We start from the raw sequence: 17,874 nt of genomic DNA on the forward strand, positions 1-17,874 counted from the left end.
CTGTAGTAGGCTCAAGGGATGGTGGCCAACAAGAACTAGCTTGTGTCCTCATGGAGCTGACAGCCGGGCAGTGGCCAAGTGATTTCTGCAGTGTCCTGCACAGAGGGCTGGTCTAAGTCAGTAGTCACGCTGGCATGGTGACAGCTGTGTGCAGACAGCATTCTTCTCCAACATCCCAAGTGGCTCACACTCAACCCCGACCAGAGGACTGCCATGCTGTTCTCCCTGCCCCGTGCCTTTCTCTTCCTGTCCATGGTTACTGTTTTGCATTGTGGCTGACAGAGTGCTTTGCCTCTCACCCCCAACACCCACCTCCCCACGAACGCCTGGAAGGTAGAAAGGATCGTATGGACAACCTGGCGTGGTCTTCTGCCTCTCCAGCATCCTTCTGCCCAGCCATACCCAATACCGCTCTGCCCAAGGGCCCCCAGGAACAACAGAACTTGCTGCCTAATGGCACACTGGATTCCACAATGGCTTTTCCTTACAGCATGCTGGGCCTGGCCACTTTCACTTCCTCAGTGCCTCCATTTCCCCAACTTACAAAATCTGTAGACCGAGGCTGTGCCATTCCTGTGTGTTATCTCCTAAGGTACCAATGCTGGTGTCTTGCACTCAGCAGACACGCAATGCACATGGTTTTAATGAATGGGTTAATAAAGCAATCACAAAGCTAGCTTTCAGAGAGATGTGGCAGGGCCCTGGGATGGAAAAATGGGAGACCTCAGGCAGAGTCCAGGCTCTACTGTGTACAGCTGACGGGGGTCACTTCCATGAGCCTCTCTTTCCCCATCTCAAAGATGGGGATAACATGGGAGGGACTTTTATCATGCCAAAAGTTCTTTCAAATGCACGATCTCCCTTGAGCCACATAGCAACCAAATTGTGTGGTTATTAAATACAAGTCTCCTGAAGAGCCACCTACTATGACCAGGAGTTGAATTCAGGGGTACAAAGACCTCAGCAAACAGACCATTGGCTAGAATCCAGAGTGCCAATTTCCCTTCTGCCATGCACTGCTTGGTGACCTTGAGTGGGTTCCTGGCCCTCGGTGGGTCTCAGCCTCACAGTAGAAATCAGGCTGCAGGCATGAGAAGCCAGGCAGCCAGGGTCAGACAGCCTCAGGCTCACCTCCCAACCTGGGCAATTCCCTTCCCAGTTCTGGGTGTGGGCACATGCAGGAGGCCAGGCAGGGAAGCCGAGGAGTAAGATGGGGCACTAGTCATTCCATATGGGACAGGATAGGACCCTAAAATCAAGTGAGAAGGGGCAAGAAGCAGGGTTCTGAATAGAAGGCAGAAGAACAAAGCCCGCACTGTCAGAAGACCTGAGTTCAAGTCCCAGTTTTGCCACTTACTAGCGATGTGACCTTGGGCAAGTCACTTACCTGCCCTGGGATAAATCTTTGCCACACAGGGTGGGATGGGGGCCTGAATAAGACTCCTGGGGTGGATTCACATTCAGTCTGCAACACACTCTGATCACATTCGTTATTTTCCTAGCTCCTCAAGTGGCCCGCTCTTTGATCCTGGGGCAGGGAGAGGCCGAGAAACAGACTGCCTGTCTTGTCCTGGCCCTGCAAGGCGGGAAGACGAATGTGACCTAGCCTGACAGTGTGGATCTCTTGGGGTCTGGTGGAGGTTTGGGGTTTGGCAGGGCCACAAAATGCTCACCTGTAGCAGTTGTTGTTATAATTGTTATAACTTCCCAGAGCAGTCAGGCAACCCAGGCAGATGGCATAGGAGAAAAAGATCTGTGTCCCAGCATCTACCCAGACCTGCAGGAAGGCACAAAGAGGTCAGCATAAAGAGAAGTCAGATGAGTGATGGCCCTGTTCTCTGAAATCCCCCACCCACACCTTACCATCCAAAAAGTCTAGACGGAGAAATAAACAAACTTCCTAAACTTCTCAGGAACGTGTTTTAGAAGTTCTGTTATTGGGGACTGCTTCATTATATATACATGTCCTTAATTAATTCCAGAATCTTCCAGAGGTTATGGGTAACAGTTCGCTGAACAGCAAGAATTTGGATGTTTAGGTCCCTGCTCCAGCTTGTGTGACCTTGGAAAAGCTACTTAACCTCTCTGAGGCTTAGTCTCCTCATCCGCGAAGTGGAGAATGAACTTCCCTCTTAGGATTGTCAAGAGGATTTGTGTGATACGGAATGGAAGCTCCTGGGACCCAGCTCATAAGGCAAGTCATATTTAAGCCAAATTGAGTGACTTCTTATCTTTGTGATTAAGATTACCATGAGAAAACTGTCACAGGATTCTGCCCATGAGAAAATATTTGCATAGCTGATCTGAGCATGAGGTGGCAGGGAAGGGGTAGGAGAAGGGGGAGGCCCACCTGTATCTTTCACCTTTCAAAACAGATGCATTTTAGGCTTCCTCTGTGGTACTTAATGGAAACTACTTTCTTAGTTTCCAGGCTCCTCTCTGACAAAAACTGCTGTTGACAGCATGAGACGCACACCGGGAGTTACAATGGCTTTTCCTAACATGTTTCCCCAGGCTCTCTCTGAGCCCAGCTCCAAGGAAAATCCAGAGCTAAAAGCCAAATGCAGCCGATGACGCTGATGGTTGAGAATAGGGTGCCATCTAGAGAACAAGGCTTTGCACTAAATACAAATACTAGCTACATTTACTGAGCACTTGTTATGTGCTGGGCACCGGGGCTGAGCCCTTTGAGCATTAGGGCATTTGAATATTCACAGCATCCCTACGTGGTAAGTGCTATTATTTATAGCTGAGGAAAGTGAGGAACAGAGAACTTGAGCAATTTATTCAAGACCACACAGCTGGGAATGGCAGAGGCAAGTCTATGGAGACCCACATCTAGAGATACATACTTAACGAATCCCAGAATTTCAGAAGTCCTCTGGGATAATCTCCCACCCAAGACTCTCTTCTGAGTACTCCTGACTATTAGAATAGTCTCTGTTTGATGACTGCTAGTGACAGGAAACTCACTATAGCCTGATGTGGCCCTTTCTTCTTTAGAGAGTTCTGACCATGAGAACATTTCTTAAAATGAGAGGAAGTCCCCCTTCCTGAAGGTTCCTAGTTCTGGAGCCATCCAGACCACACCTTCCTCTTCTATGCAGTAGCACTTTAGAGATTTGGAGAAAGCACCAGTGCCCCTTGGATCCTAGAACTCGTCCTTCTCCAGGCAAAATCTCTTATTTCTTCTCTCAGGGATTTGATTACAACAGTACAGGTCACTCTACCCTGGATTTGCTGGAGTGTGTTAATCATTCAGCAAATACTTATTAAAATTAAAGATCTTAATCTTAGGCTGCTTCTCAACCTAAGAAATGAATACATTTTTTTCCCTCACTGGAGTGTCCTGGAGCTAAATGAGCATCTCAAGGAGAGCCCTTTTCATGAAGTGTGTGTGTGTGTGTGTGTGTGTGTGTGTGTGTGTGTAGAGCAGGGGTGCCAGTATAACAGAGTGGACTGAGACACGGGGAAGAGGAAATGGAAAGAGTGAATATAACAAGAGCTTTTTCAAGAAATTTTGCCTCCAAAGGGAGTTGGAAGATAGGTAGTGGAAGGGGAATTGAGGGAGAATTTTTTTTTAATGGTAGAAACTCAAGGATGCTTAAATGTTGATAGGGAGGGTCCAGTGCAGACACAAATGTTAAAGATTTAGGAGAGAAATGGATGCATTTTTAAGTCCTCCCGCTCTGCCTCAGTTCCCCTATTTGCTACGTCAGTGGATTTTCTTTACCCAAATCCAGGGTAGTGACCTTACTGAGTCATCAAATCCCCAAGAAGGAAAGAGAGGTATTTTGCCTGGAGGAGGGAGAGTTCTAGGGTCCACGGGCAGGGGTGCTTTCTCTGAATCTCTAAGACCAGTAGTAAATCATACAGAGAGGTAAAACACAGAACAGCTGCTGCCCCAGGAAACCGAAGACCAGATCACAGGAGCTACCCAGTGGGACTCCTGGCACTCTATCAAGCACAGCTCCTCTGGTACCTCACTCTTGCCTGTAATGCCTCTGCAAATTAGATGTCCCTGTACCCAGCCCCTTTTCTGTCCTCTGGCAGACTGTACAGAACTGCTTGAGAAAAACTGCCAGACTTGTGGGAAATCTAGTTTGTCCATTATGACTGAGCTCCATGGCCACTGGTTCCTCTCCACCCAGAACATGGTAAACAAGCTCTCTGTGACTTTGAAAACACCGGAGAGCTTTCTATCCACACACCCTGAAGATGTAACCCCCAAAGAATGACTTTCACTTATGGGGAATTTTCCCTGCAGTCTGTGCATTGAGCACATCAGCACTAAAACAGACATCTGCTGGTTTTGCCCACCCAGCATCCATCTCCCCCTTTCAGGTAACAGCTCCCCAGTTTTCCTTTGGGAAACCACCTCTTCTCTACTGGGAGGTAGCTTCAGAGATGGTCACATGACCCAGGCCTGGCCAATCAAAGCATTTCTCTTGACCACAGTGATTGATTCAGAGATGAGCATATGATGCAAGCCAAGACAATTAAACTCAATCCTGGGACTTTTACTGAAGCTACTGCAAATGGGATACCTTCTTTTCTCCTAGAGATGCTAAGCTTGTAATTCCTGGGGGTCATCACTGAACATGAGGGAATAGCCTGCCCAAGAATAAAACCAACGCAGAGGAAAGCAGAGTTTAGAGCAAAGAAAGACTGATACTGATGATATGACTTGAGTACCTGGATCCAGTTATGCCTGAAATGGAGGCCTACCCTAGAACATTGCACTTTCAGAGGCCTATAAATTCCTCTCTTTTTAAAAATGTTTACTTATTTATTTTTGAGAGACAGAGAAAGAGAGAGAGCACACAAGCAGGGGAGGGGCAGAGAGAGAGAGAGGGAGACAGAATCTGAAGCAGGCTCCAGACCCTGAGCTGTCAGCACACAGCCTGACACAGGGCTCAAACCCACGAACTGTGAGATCATGACCTGAGCCGAAATCAGACGTTCAACCAACTAAGCCATCCATCTAGGTGCCCCAAATTCCTCTTTTCCTTAAGTCAACTTGAACTGGATTGCTGTCACTTCAAACTCAAAGAATTCTGACTAGTAGCAACATTAAGTGCTTAGAAAAGCCCAGGGGATATAAGCCCAAATCCTTCAATCAATCCTGAATTACTGGTAAACCAGCATTTACTGAGTGCCTTCTGTATGCAGAACCCTGTGCCAGAACCTGAAAGAAATACTGTACAGTTACATATAGCACTTCATCTTTGTCTGCAGATGAGATAAGCTGAAACATTCAGAGCACAAGGTAGCCAGTACCTAGGAGTGGTCGATGGTGGTGAGGGTGGGGGAAGGATAATTAACGTGCTAGGGCAATCAGAGAAGTTGTGCTTAAAGGCACACCTTTAAAGACAAGAAAGATGGGGGAGGACATTTTGGGTCTGGAGGTTCATGTGACAGGGGGATGTTTTCTCAAATAACTTTTCCTTCTTGCTCCCCTATCTCCAAGGTAAAATGCCTGTCATTGTTATTCTGGTGGTTACCATCAAATTCATGCCTCTATACAATTCCCTTAGTTCCCCCCTCTTTGTGACACTGTGTGTTGCTTCCCAACTATGAGGAATATTGAAATTGAAATTAGTCAGTAGTCTCAGTTTATTTTTCTTCCCTTTCCTCTAGCAACTAAATAGAAGAAATATTCATTGGTTTCCAGTTGATAGGTAAAAGCAACATGTGAACTTATCCTATCTTCCATATACATACTCCACCGTTTCCCAACTTTAAATTTTGTTCCGTAAGAGCATGATCACAATGTACAACCATTACATATTATATTGTCTCCGTGACAGGCACGATTCAGTGTGAGCTCTACAGGTGACTATTAATTTAATGCTTACTCCAGCCCTTATGATAATACCTCTCCTGTCAGTTTGGCTGCCGGTAGCCTGTTCTCTAGTAAGTCCCTCAGGCAAGGCTCATGAGAAGTAAGATTTCCTGGCTTCTTGTATGTTCGTAATAGTTGGCTGATGGCTTTCATACTTGAACGTCAGTATGGCTGCATATAATATCCTTGGTTCTCTTTTTCTTTTCCAGAGCATCTTAAATACATTGCATAGTTTTCCCCTGGCACAGAGTGAAATGTAGAAAAGCCTGAATCCATTCTTCTCACTTAACTCTTTTTGTTTGAATGACCGACATTCAGGTGTTTTTTTTTCTCTCTCTTTAACGTTCAGTCATTTTTATTAGAATAGGTCTTAATGTTGACTAGTCTGGGTTGATTTTCCTAGGCTTCTGGTATACTTTTTCAAGATAAAGTTCAAGTCTTCTCTTTTATTTCAGGAAAAAAGAATCCCTGAATTATTGTTTTTAGTATTTATTTTCTTCCACTGCTTTGGGTTTCTTCTTGGCATACTCATGTATACGTTGGATCTTTTTTTTATATCACTTTTTCTTTTATTCTTTAAATTATCTCTTCATTTCTGACTTTATTTTTTTTACTTTCCTCTTTTCCATCCCCTATTTACCTTATGATATTACCCATGATGTCTATTCACCTCTTTAGTCCTTCTATTTAGTTATTCCTCCCAAAATGTTTTGCCTTTCTTAAGCAGTACTTCCTGTCAGCCTTATTTTCAAGTGTTCTTTCTGTCTAACAATTTCACCTATGCTGTTGTTTTATCACACCTGTTGGTTCTTCATTTCTTTCAGCTTGTTTTGAAATATTAAGTTTTAGCATTCAGCTGTTTTGTGGGCTTGTCTGTGGAATGCATACATTATCTATAGGAATACTATTATGTTCACAATTCTTTTTCTTATAATAGCTTTGTATGGGATTTGACATGATTCTTTTCTGTTGTTCATGTGTAGGGCAGACACATTTTCTTGTCCTCTTAGGAGGAGATTTTCTTGTGTAGAGGAATGGGGGGATAGATGATCCAGGGTAGATTTTCTAGCCTCATAGTTACCTCTTCTGTTATTATCAAACAGTCTTGAAAACTATGACTGTGCAGACAGTACATTCTGAAATTACTGTTCTCTGTTCCCTTCCCCTACTCTTATGCCAAATTTCTCTTTTTGTTTCCTCTAGTGTCACTGATCTGCTCAATTTGGATTCTGCTTCTAGTGGTTTCTCCCCAGGGTGGTGTTCTCTCTGGCTATGGAGCCTCAGCTGTTTGGTCCTTAGAGTTCCCGGGGCCCAGACCTCATGCTCGAGCTTCCCAAAGCCTTCCCACATTCACCTATAGCTTGGGGCCCACATATATTCCTCTAGTTTTGGCTGACCTTCTTCTCTATTTTTTATTTATTTTTTAGTTTAAATCCAAGTTAGTTAACATATAGGGTAATAATGATTTCAGGAACAGAATTTAGTGATGCATCACTTACATACAATACCCAGTGCTCATTCCAACAAGTGTCCTCCTTAATATCCCTTGCCCATTTAGCTCATTCCCCCACCCAACATCCCACCAGCAACCCTCAGTTTGTTCTCTGTTTTTGTCTCTTATGGTTTGTATCCCTCTCTGTTTTTATATTAGTTTTGCTTCCCTTCCCTCATGTTCATCTGTTTTGTATCTTAAATTCCACATATGAGTGAAGTCATATGATATTTACCTTTTTCTGACTTACCTCTCTTAGCATAATACACTCCAGTTCCATCCACGTTGTTGCAAATGGCAAGATTTCATTCTCTTTGAATGCTGAGTAATATTCCATTGAATATATATACCACATTTTCTTTATCCATTCATCACTTGATGGACATTTGGGCTCTTTCCATACTTTGGCTACTGTCAATAGTATGGCCATAAACACCGGGGTGCATGTGTGCCTCTGAATCAGCACCCTGTATCCTTTGGATAATACCAAGTAGTGCGATTGCTAGGTCATAGGGTAGTTCTATTTTTAATTTTTTGAAGAACCTCCATGCTGTTTTCCAGAGTGGCTGCACCAGTTTGCATTCCCACCAACAGTGCAAAAGGGTTCCCCTTTCCCCACATCCTTGCCAATATCTGTTGTTTCCTGAGTTGTTGGTTCTAGCCATTCTGACAGGTGTGAGGTAGTATCTCATTGTGGTTTTGATTTGCATTTTCCTGATGATGAGTAATGGTGAGCATTTTTTCATGTGTCTGTTAGCCATCTGGATGTCTTCTTTGGAAAAGTTGTCTATTCATGTCTTTTGCCCATTTCTTCACTGGATTATTTGTTTTTTGGGGTGTTGAGTTTGATAAGTTTTTTATAGGTCTTGGGTATTAACCCTTTATCTGATATATCATTTGCAAATATCTTCTCCCATTCCATTGGTTGCCTTTTAGTTTTGCTGATTGTTTTCTTTGCTGTGCAGAAGCTTTTTATGTTGATGAGGTCCCAATAGTTCATTTTTGCTTTTGTTTCCCTTGCCTCCAGAGACAAGTAAGAAGTTGCTGCACTCAAGGTCAATGAGGCTGTTGCCTGTTTTCTCTTCTAGGATTTTGATCAGTGGAACAAAATAGAGAACCCAGAAGTGGAACCACAAATGTATGGCCAACTAATCGTTGACAATGCAGGAAAGAATATCCAATGGAATAAAGACAGTCCCTCAGCAAGTGGTGCTGGGAAAACTGGACAGCGACTGCAGAAGAATGAACCTGGACCACTTTCTTACACCACACAGAAAAATAAACTCAAAATGGATGAAAAACCTAAATGTAAGACAGGAAGCCATTAAAGTCCCAGAGGAAAAAATTGGCTGACCTTCTAAGATAGACCTTCCAAGCTTCCCCTCCTAGAGTCCTCTCCTTCCAGGGGTGAACATGTTTTAGAGAGTTCTGGTTTTCCCGGCTCTCAGGCTTCTGAATTCCTTTGGCCTTTGCCTTTATCTTCATATTCATCTTCTCTCACAAAGTTGACATCATGCAAATGTTATTGCTATCAGCATTTGGCTCCACTTGGTCACATTTTGTGGTTCTTGGAGTCATGAGCTCTAGTTCATGGAGTAATTATTGTGAAGATGTTGTCTGTAGGTTTTTTTGTTTTACTATCCTGGGTTTTCTCTTTGGGTGGAGAGAGTCTGGAAAATTTTAAGGTTTTGTTTTTTCTGCTGCCATCTTGTCTCCTTGGTTCCCAAGAAATGATCAGTGGGGAGATGAAACAAGATTGGTCTCAACTGGAGATGAGAGAATACCCAGGGTTGAGCAATTTAGTAGACAGAGGGTAACAGAAGATGAGCTAGTTTTTTAAAGGGAGGGTGGAAGTATAAAGTGGGGAAATGGGGAAGCATGGTTTTGGACAAGGCAAGTTTGAGACATCCAACTGAGATGTGCAGGAGGCAGGGGGATAGTCAAGGGCTAAATATCACAGCCTGGGCTGGAGACACACATTTAGGAGTCATCACAATTTTAGCAGTAACTTTACATCTCCTTGACTCCAGATCCACACCTTTCTCCACTGGCTTTTTCCATTTTCCACATTTGTAAAACTCAGGTTGATAAAACTTCTCTGCTTAGACACATGCTCATTGGGCATTCAAGAACCAAGAATCTTCAGGGTTAGACTTCATGAAAGTATCTCATGAAAAAGCATGATATATCTTCACATGAAGCCTCCTTAACAGACTTGCCTAAGTGAGGTGTGTCTATGTTCTTAAACATCTGCCTGTCATTGCAAAAATGCAACAAGGTCCCAGTTGTCAGCCTTCCTCCTCATCAGGGAAGGAAATAGTTAACTTATGAGGGAGCTGCTATATTTGTTAAGATAATTACTGCTGGGCTACGCAAGAATAAACAATAAACTCCCAAATCTCAATGGCTTAGGACAACATAAGTTTATCGTTTTTCATTTATTTTCCCACAAAAAGCCAAACACAGATTATGAAGGGGTTCTCTTCAACCCAGTGACTTAGCAATACAAGCCCTTCTGTCTTATCTTGATACTTCTACGTCAACGCACCCTCTGAGGCAAAGGAACATAGAATTGGAGGTCTGCTTGGGAAGTTTTAAGAGTTAGACCCAGGGGTTGATTAAATCAATTCTGCCCACATATCACTAACCAGAACCAGGTTGCATGGCCCCAACCTAAAAGCAAGGGAGTCTGGGAAATGTACTCTTCCTACTTATGCAGGAAGAAAAAAGGAAGTGAGAACTGGTTGGTAAACACACAGTATTATCTCTGCTATAGGCATTATCCCACGTCTATTTCCCCTACTACTTACTTCAACTAAGAATTCCACAAACACCCAGAGATCAAACAAGATTATGGTGGCTCCTGGAATGACTCTATAAAAGATAAAAAGAGAGGCTAATAAAACAGACTAATAACATTTATGAACCCTTCCACCAATCTGGTGATGCCTTAAGAAGTGGGAAACTTCAGGGGCGCCTGGGTGGCTCAGTTGGTTAAGTGTCTGAATTCAGCTCAGGTCATGAACTCGCGGTTTGTGAGTTCAAGCCCCGCGTCGGGCTCTGTGCTGACAGCTCAGAGCCTGGAGCCTGCTTCAAATTCTGTGTCTCCCTCTCTCCCTGTTCCTCCCCTGCTTGGGCTCCATGTCTCTCTGTCTCTCGAAAATAAATAAATACATTTTTTTAAAAAAGTGGGAAACATGAGCTAACTGTTGAAAACCTGCCTTGTACTAGAGGTTTTCACAGACACAATGTCATCATTTACATAACCATCCCACTAAGGCAAGTACTCCTATCTCCATTTTTATAGAAGAGGAAATGAGTCCATACAAAGTCAAACAGCTAATCAAGGAGAGAGTCAGGTTTGAACCCAAAGTACTCTGGCTCCATGTTTCAGAGAAAAGCTCCGGCCTCCTGGTGTGCTGAGTAGTCCTGGAGTCTCCACTAGGATATAAACAGCTCTGTGGCTGTCCAGTCAAATAGGACAAAGGCAACCCCACCTTAATGAAAGGAAGACCAGGCAACTGAACCCCATTGACCAGCATCTCCCAGGATGCTACAAAGGGGTAAGCTCAGTGGAGAAAGGGCTTCCTATTTCTCAACACAATTTGAAGGGAAAATAGTCTCCACAAAACAAACCCTAAGGAAGCTGGGTAAGTAGCTGAGAAACGGATCACTCCCCATGTTCTACAGCAATGAATGGGGGGCGTTCTGGCAGCATGAACGTAGGCGGTCCACATTCAGAGGTTTGGAGAACAGATTTGCATGGGAACAGGGGAGCAGAGCCCCTTTTAGAAGAGAGGTGGTTCCGCCCTCTAGCTCTGGGGTAACCTCACATCTTTCGGGACAGTTGGTTCCAGTGAGCGCTGGTGCACAGTAGGTACAGAAAGCAAAGGATCAGAGTGTAACCCCACTTCCCAATGAGACCCACAGGGCCCAGCACAGGGCTGCACAGAGTAGTAGGTCCTTGATGATAATAGCCAGGAGGAACAAAGAACGGTGGATGCACAAGGACAAATTCTTCCCTACCCACACTGAGAAGCTATGTTTTTCATGACAGACACTCAGTATTTGCTGCCCCAGTCCATATGAAGAACACTTTACAGTTTGCAAAGCACCTGCTTATGTTCTGTGACCCACAGGCCGCCCTGAGGTGGACATGATTATCCCCAGGTTAGAGACAGCTGTGGGGAGGGGCAGAAACATGCTTTCCCTCTCCCCACATTTCCATTTTGACCATATATGTAGAATGTCTTATCCCTTAGAAGTTTGGGAACGAAAGCTTAGTGTCTTTTTCTCACCTCTTGGAGAGAGACTTCTACTCGGCAGGGATCAAGGAGAGGGTTATTGTGCCTATGTGGTTAGCACCTCCCTCTTTTTCTCTCACAAGCAAAAGGTTCAATAAGACAATGTGTGTGAAAGAGATATTCGACACAGTGGCTAGCTCTTGGAGGGCACTGGGAAGTGCTCAGAAACCCAGCCATGAGCTCTAACAGTAGGTGTTTAATCAACATTAATCCCTCCTCAGATATGCCAGTATTGAAAAATCTAGAAAAAAAAACAAACAAACCAAAAACCTCTTCCCTTCTTTTCCCTACAGTAAACATGCACTGGGAATCTACCATGTGCCAGGCACAGTACCAGCATCTCCCACCCTCAGGGAGCTTACATTCTAGCAGGAGAGACAGACCACACACCAAAGCAGAGAAGAGGCAATACAACACCTGGTGGACAGGAGCAAGCAGGGACTATATGGGAGATGAGGTTTCGAGGCAGTGAAGGTGCCGCTGCTGTCTCTGGAGGCTGAGAGGGAACTGGAGCCAAAGGTCTCATTTTCTGTGGTGTCTGGCACAGCATGGGGGACAGGAAGACACTTCCCTAGAAACGTGCTTTCAGGTCCACAAACAGAGCCGACCATCAGAGCAGAAGGGCAGTTCCTCTGCGCATCACCAAAGCAGAGGCCAGTGGGCGGGCCCGGTATGCCCCTATCTGTGTCCTGGAGTGGGTGGGATTTGTGGCACTGACCCTTCGAGGTCCCTGACAAATGTAGCATTAGCCCATCCTGCCCTCAGTGAAAGGAGGGGAGTGAGGACAGTGATGCCAATGATCATGACACTAGCTCACCTCTGTTAGTGCCTATGACACAGCAGGGGCTGTGTTCCAAGCGTCAGACTCACTGTTGAAGTCAGTGCTATTATTATCCCCCTTTTATAGATGAAAAACTAGTGCCCACAGGAGTGAAGTCACTTGTCTCTTTAGCTTTGGACAGACAGACACCCTGGCCACTGTGTGAGGAGTCAGCCTTAGGGACAAATGAGCCTCTGGAACTGCCCTTTGGCATGTGGCCTGCCCTCTGGGAGACCATGCTAAGGGGGACTAAATTAAATCACGTGGCTTCTGTCAGGTGCCTGATTCCAAGCCTTGCTATGGCTTAATGGAAGGATGTGAGCTTTGGGGTCAGGCAGGAGCCCAGCTTGTCCACTTACCTGCTGTGCAACCCTAGGTAAGTTACTTCACCTCTCTGAACTTCGACTTCTTTGTCCGTGAAAGATATGGCGAGTGTAAGGTACACAGTGGGATACCTGGTAAGATTTCCTTAATGTGATTTCTTTTGGGGGCTAACACTTCTCAACTGTACCATGAAAACAAGCTCTTGCTCCTTTTCCCCCATCACAGCCTCTTCAGACCAGGTGAACAAATCAGATGTCTGAGTAGCACCAAACACTGCAGCTGCCCATCACTAACGCAGACCCACTTACTTCTAGAGCCTGGAACATGGGTACGCCAGTGAGGGGTGGAAGGAGCCAGCGTCTCACCACTCCCAGGCTCCTTGCCGTCCAAATGCCTGGCCAAGAAGATGCGTGAAAACCGCCAGACCCAACAGCACATGCAGCATTTGGCTTTTGGGTCCAAGTAGCCAGAACGGGGCTTGGTGGTCCTCCTGGGGCTCACAACCTACAGGCTTTTGTCTCTTTAACATTTTCTTTTATACAGACCACCACACAAAGACACACAAACACACATACACAACACAACTTTTGTAAGCGGAGCCTTCGACTGAGGCTAAAACATAACTTATATGGCCCGGCAGAAAATGGCTGAGTTAAGCTCTTTCTTTTCTCCTTTTATATTGGTAAAGATTCTCAAAAGATTAAAAGTAGGTTAGGAGAATAATACAACAGCTGTGTTTCCAGTGTGTACCTGACAACGGCTTTTGTAGAAGTGAATAATTACATGAAAATCACTTCCTTCCCACCTCTTTCTCAGCCCCCTCTGGGTTGCTAGGCGCCCTCTCTCCTTCTTTCTGCTAATGCCACATACAGAAGCTGATGAATACAGTATGGCCATTATGAGGGAAGGGAGTTGGGAGAGAGAAGGATTCAAATGCTCCCTCCCTGATGGATTCAATGGTGGGGAGAGGGCTTTGGGGGAGTCCACTCTGGATATATTTAAATGCTAATGCACTGGGCAGGCGGGCAGGGCCAGTGGGAACAGTGGTGGGAAGGGGCAGAAGCTCTTGGCCTGGAAGCCCCACTGGAAATATGTTCTACAGCCTCTGGCTCTGGAGCCAAGCACTTCCCTGGGCAGCTGGCCCTGGGGGCTGGACTGGGGCCCTGCCAAAGGCCCTGCCAGTAAAGTGTCATTGGGCTGAAGGGTTGCACTGCGGGCGGTGAGGAGCTGTTCAGTTCTGCAGGGGTGGGGGGGGGAGCCTGGGCGTGTAGGCTAACCCTGGTGGCCCTTTTGTGTGGAGCAGGGAGCGGGGTCACTGTGGCTGGGTCTTTGCCCGGAGGCTGGACAGCCATGTCCCAGTCACAGAGAGCTGAGGGAGTGTATGGGTGTTGTTGGCACTGAGCTGATGGCAATGACCTCATGCCTTCTGTGGCGGAATCCTGAGGCCTGTGCATGCCTACCCCCTAATCCATCACATGAGACAATTGAGTCCCATCTTACCAAATGGCTAAAGAGAGGAGGTTCTGAGAGTAGGAAGCGTGAGCAAGGCCCACAGATAGCATGTTCCCTGCCCTGAGCTTTTCCCAGGACTGCCCATGCACCCTCAAGGGGTTGCACTTTAGGCCCAAAGCGTTCCTCTGGAGGGACACAACTGGCACTCTGGACAGGACAATTCACTGTGCAAGATGTCCTCTTCACTGCAGGGGTGTAACATCACTGGCTTCTACTCTCTAAATACTAGAAGTAGCCGCAGTCAGCACAGAAACCAGAACTAGGCTTCCATGTGTTTCTAAGTGATCCTTGGACAGTGGTCCTATCTAGCCCTGGTTGAGAACCACTGAGGCACGAGGAATCTGAGCTGGCATCAGTGGTGAGGCTGCAGAGCCCACATCCCATCTCTGGGAGCACAGGGCCAGGGACTTCTTGGCCAAATGAGACCTGAGCTCCCAACCAAGCCCCAAACTGGCACATTCTCCCATGTCAGCTGAGCAAGCAGCCAAGATGAAGCCTCATCAGCTTCTGCCATAACCACTTCTCTCTTCTCATAATCACTGAGCTGGTTCAAGGCAGAGAGCCAAGGAAAGAGAGGGCACGCCAGGATGCTCCATGCCCTGGGAGAGCCAAGTGGCCACATGCAGTCCTGTCTACAGAAAGGACTCCCTTGAGAGGAAAATGAAAAAGAAAGTAGCCACAGTTGGTGAAGGCAGCCACCTCTGCATTTGCCCAGAGACAAAAGAGTAAATACATTTAATCCCATCATCATATTCATTGCCTATGGTCTGTCTCTTCCACCTAGAACAGAGACTCAATGAGCAGGGACTTTCATTTGTTTGTTCACTGATGCATCTCTGGCACTTCGCACACTGGTAAATACTCAACAACATGTGCTGAAAGCCCACAGCTGCTTGGAGTCTCCAGGACATAGGAAGGGAAGATTCAAGGCTCATGCAGAGTCCTAGCTACCAGGCTAAGTGGAGAATGTGCTGGACTGACAAGGTTAGGACCCCTGTTTCCAATTCCAGGTTGCCCTGATAGTTCCTGGGTGTTCTCCCTCAAATTCTTTCTCCTGACCTCAGTTTTCTAATCTGTAAAATGAGGAAACTGGGTTGTAATGGCGATGACAAGTATGTGGCAAGCACATCCCCCTCCATTTCCTGCCCATGGCAGACATTGCTAATCAATTTCACTCCATTTCTTCCCATCCATGGCAGACATTGTTAATCAATCCCACTCTAATTCCTGCCCATGGCAGACATTGCTAATCAATTTCACTCCGTTTCTTCCCATCCATGGCAGACATTGTTAATCAGTCCCCCTCCAATTCCTGCCCATGGAAGACATTGCTAATGAATTTAACCCCCATTTCTTCCCATCCATGGCAGACATTGCTAATCAATCCCATTCATATTCCTGCCCATGGTAAACACTGTTAATCAACCCTCCCCCTTCCCCACCTTTCCTCTCACGGCAGATATTGTTAATCATTCACAACACTCTCTTGCCCTCCCCTCTGCCCAGCTATGGTAGAATTCCTCCATTCAGTCAGAGTTGGTAAGTGAGCTGAAACCCGTGAAAGATGGTCTTCTAGCCCTGGACACCAGGCTTATATAGCAAGGATATGTTTTGGGGTCAGTGGAGACTCACTTTCCTTGAGGTGTTTTGACCTTCTAGTCTTGAAAGCCCAGGAAGACACTGTGACACCAGAGTTTAAGCTCCTGCCCCTTCCCAGGAGCAAACTTCAATTCAAACGCAAGGAGCAGAGAGTCTTTATAAAGGGAAGAGGAGGAGGATGCCACACTCATGGAAATATACATTTTCAATAGGTTTGTAGCACTTGTCCTGGCCTGGAAAGCTGAAAGGAAGAGGAGGGATATTCTAGGGGTGCAAGTGGTATCAGCAAAGAAAGGCCTAAAGGCAGGGGAAAGAAAGATCTATGTGAAGTTGCCCAGCAGAAATGCTTCCAAGCTAAGCAAAGGATGTCGAGCGGGGATAGAACGTGCCTTCCTGAACTGCACAGATTTACAGAGCTGGCATTTCATTCATCACTATATGTTTGGCTGGAAGTTGCTCTTACTTTGAATTGGAAAACACCTGTGGTAGTCATAGGGACGAGGCAGGAAGATGCTACTCACTTCCATGGGAAACAGAATTCTGAGAGTGAAAGGGAAAGGAACTCAAATTCCTGCCTGGAAGAGCCTCCTTGAGGGGTTCCATCGTGGTGAGGGTATGGGGACAGTCACAGCAGCAAAAGAGCTTTGTCCCCAGCTGAGAGCTTCAGCCCCAGGATGAGCTCCCTCTTGCTAAGTAGTTGGGGGTGCAGTGAGGAAATTCTTGCACTGCATTGCTGTTAACAAACTTAACGATCAGGGGGTCAATTCCCCCCAACAACACTTTCTGAGCATCACCTATCTGCCAGGTGTAGAGAATACACAAATAATAAGACCCCTAGTCCCTGCTCAGAAGCTTGTAATCTAGCAAGTGAATGAGGGGAAAGGAAGTCAAACAAGACCTTCCCCGGTCCACAGTATCAGACAGATCTTGAGTGCCTGCTCTGCTGGGTGACATGGAGGGGGCACTTCTTTGAACCTCAGTTTCTTCAGAGGTACTGTGGGGATAACAACAGCTCCAAGGTGCTGGCATTGTTCTGGACACAAGACAAGACAACACATGTAGAGCACACACTGGCCCCTGGCTCACGTTAAAAGCTGCATCCAGTGGGAGGGGCCGAGTGGCCAGAGGGGTCATTACTTCTGGCTTGAGGAAGAGTCTGAGGAGTCTGAAAAGCCAAGTAGATGTGTCCCAGGAGGAGAAGCAAAAGAATAGTCAGCTATTCTAGACTGGTCCCAGAGCCCTGGCCTTGTCTCCACCCCAGGGTGAGTGCTCCCATGAGGGCCAGGAAGCTCATGCCTCCTCTCCCAGGCCCAGCAGACAAACCCCAGGGAGCTGAGCTTTTCAGGCTTCACTTTCTCTCCCTGGGACCTCACTTTTGGGCAGCATCAGGAGTGAGAACAGAGGGGAAACCCACCACCTCCATATGGGCCTTCAAGGAACTATGCACGCTGCTCGCCTGAGTACCACCTGAGAATGCAGACACCAGCTTGCTCCTGAAAAAGGTGAGTGTGTTCTATCATCTCAGCAGCAGAAACCCAGGCCCTCAAATCCTCATGCACCTCACTCTCTTTTCTGGAGGCCTAAAAAGGCTATTACCTCAGTCCTTCCCAAAATGCTTTGAGCTAGGTACTATTATTTTTTTTAATGCTTATTTGAGAGAGATAGGGAGACAGAGTGTGAATGGGGGAGGGGCAGAGAGAGAGAGGGAGACACAGAATCTGAAGCAGGCTCCAGGCTCTGAGCTGTCAGCACAGAGCCTGATACAGGGCTCGAACTCACCAACCGTGAGATTGTGACCTGAGCTGAAGTCAGCCACTTAACCAACAGAGCCACTGAGGCGCCCTGGTACTATTATTATCTCTCTTTATGGATAAGGAAGCTGAGGCCCAGAGAGGTCATGGACGTGGCCTTTGATCACCCAACCAGTAAGTGGAAGATTCAAACCCTATGTGTCTGATTCCAAAGCCAGGAGACTGCC

The 17,874-nt window shown here is 46.3% G+C and overlaps 1 protein-coding gene across 2 annotated transcripts in view; it reads right to left on the minus strand.

The window, feature by feature from the left end:
• The window catches only part of SLC6A11 (solute carrier family 6 member 11), a 132,195-nt gene that overhangs the window by 30,813 nt on the left and 83,508 nt on the right, over nt 1–17,874 (minus strand). For both annotated transcript variants that reach the window (XM_058725995.1, XM_058725994.1), the window contains one exon: nt 1,674–1,777. In XM_058725995.1, the coding sequence (XP_058581978.1) occupies nt 1,674–1,777 (104 nt within the window). The remainder of the gene's footprint in view (nt 1–1,673; nt 1,778–17,874) is intronic.

This window comes from Neofelis nebulosa, chromosome 4 (assembly GCF_028018385.1).
Source record: "Neofelis nebulosa isolate mNeoNeb1 chromosome 4, mNeoNeb1.pri, whole genome shotgun sequence".
Classification (NCBI taxonomy): Eukaryota; Metazoa; Chordata; class Mammalia; order Carnivora; family Felidae; genus Neofelis; species Neofelis nebulosa.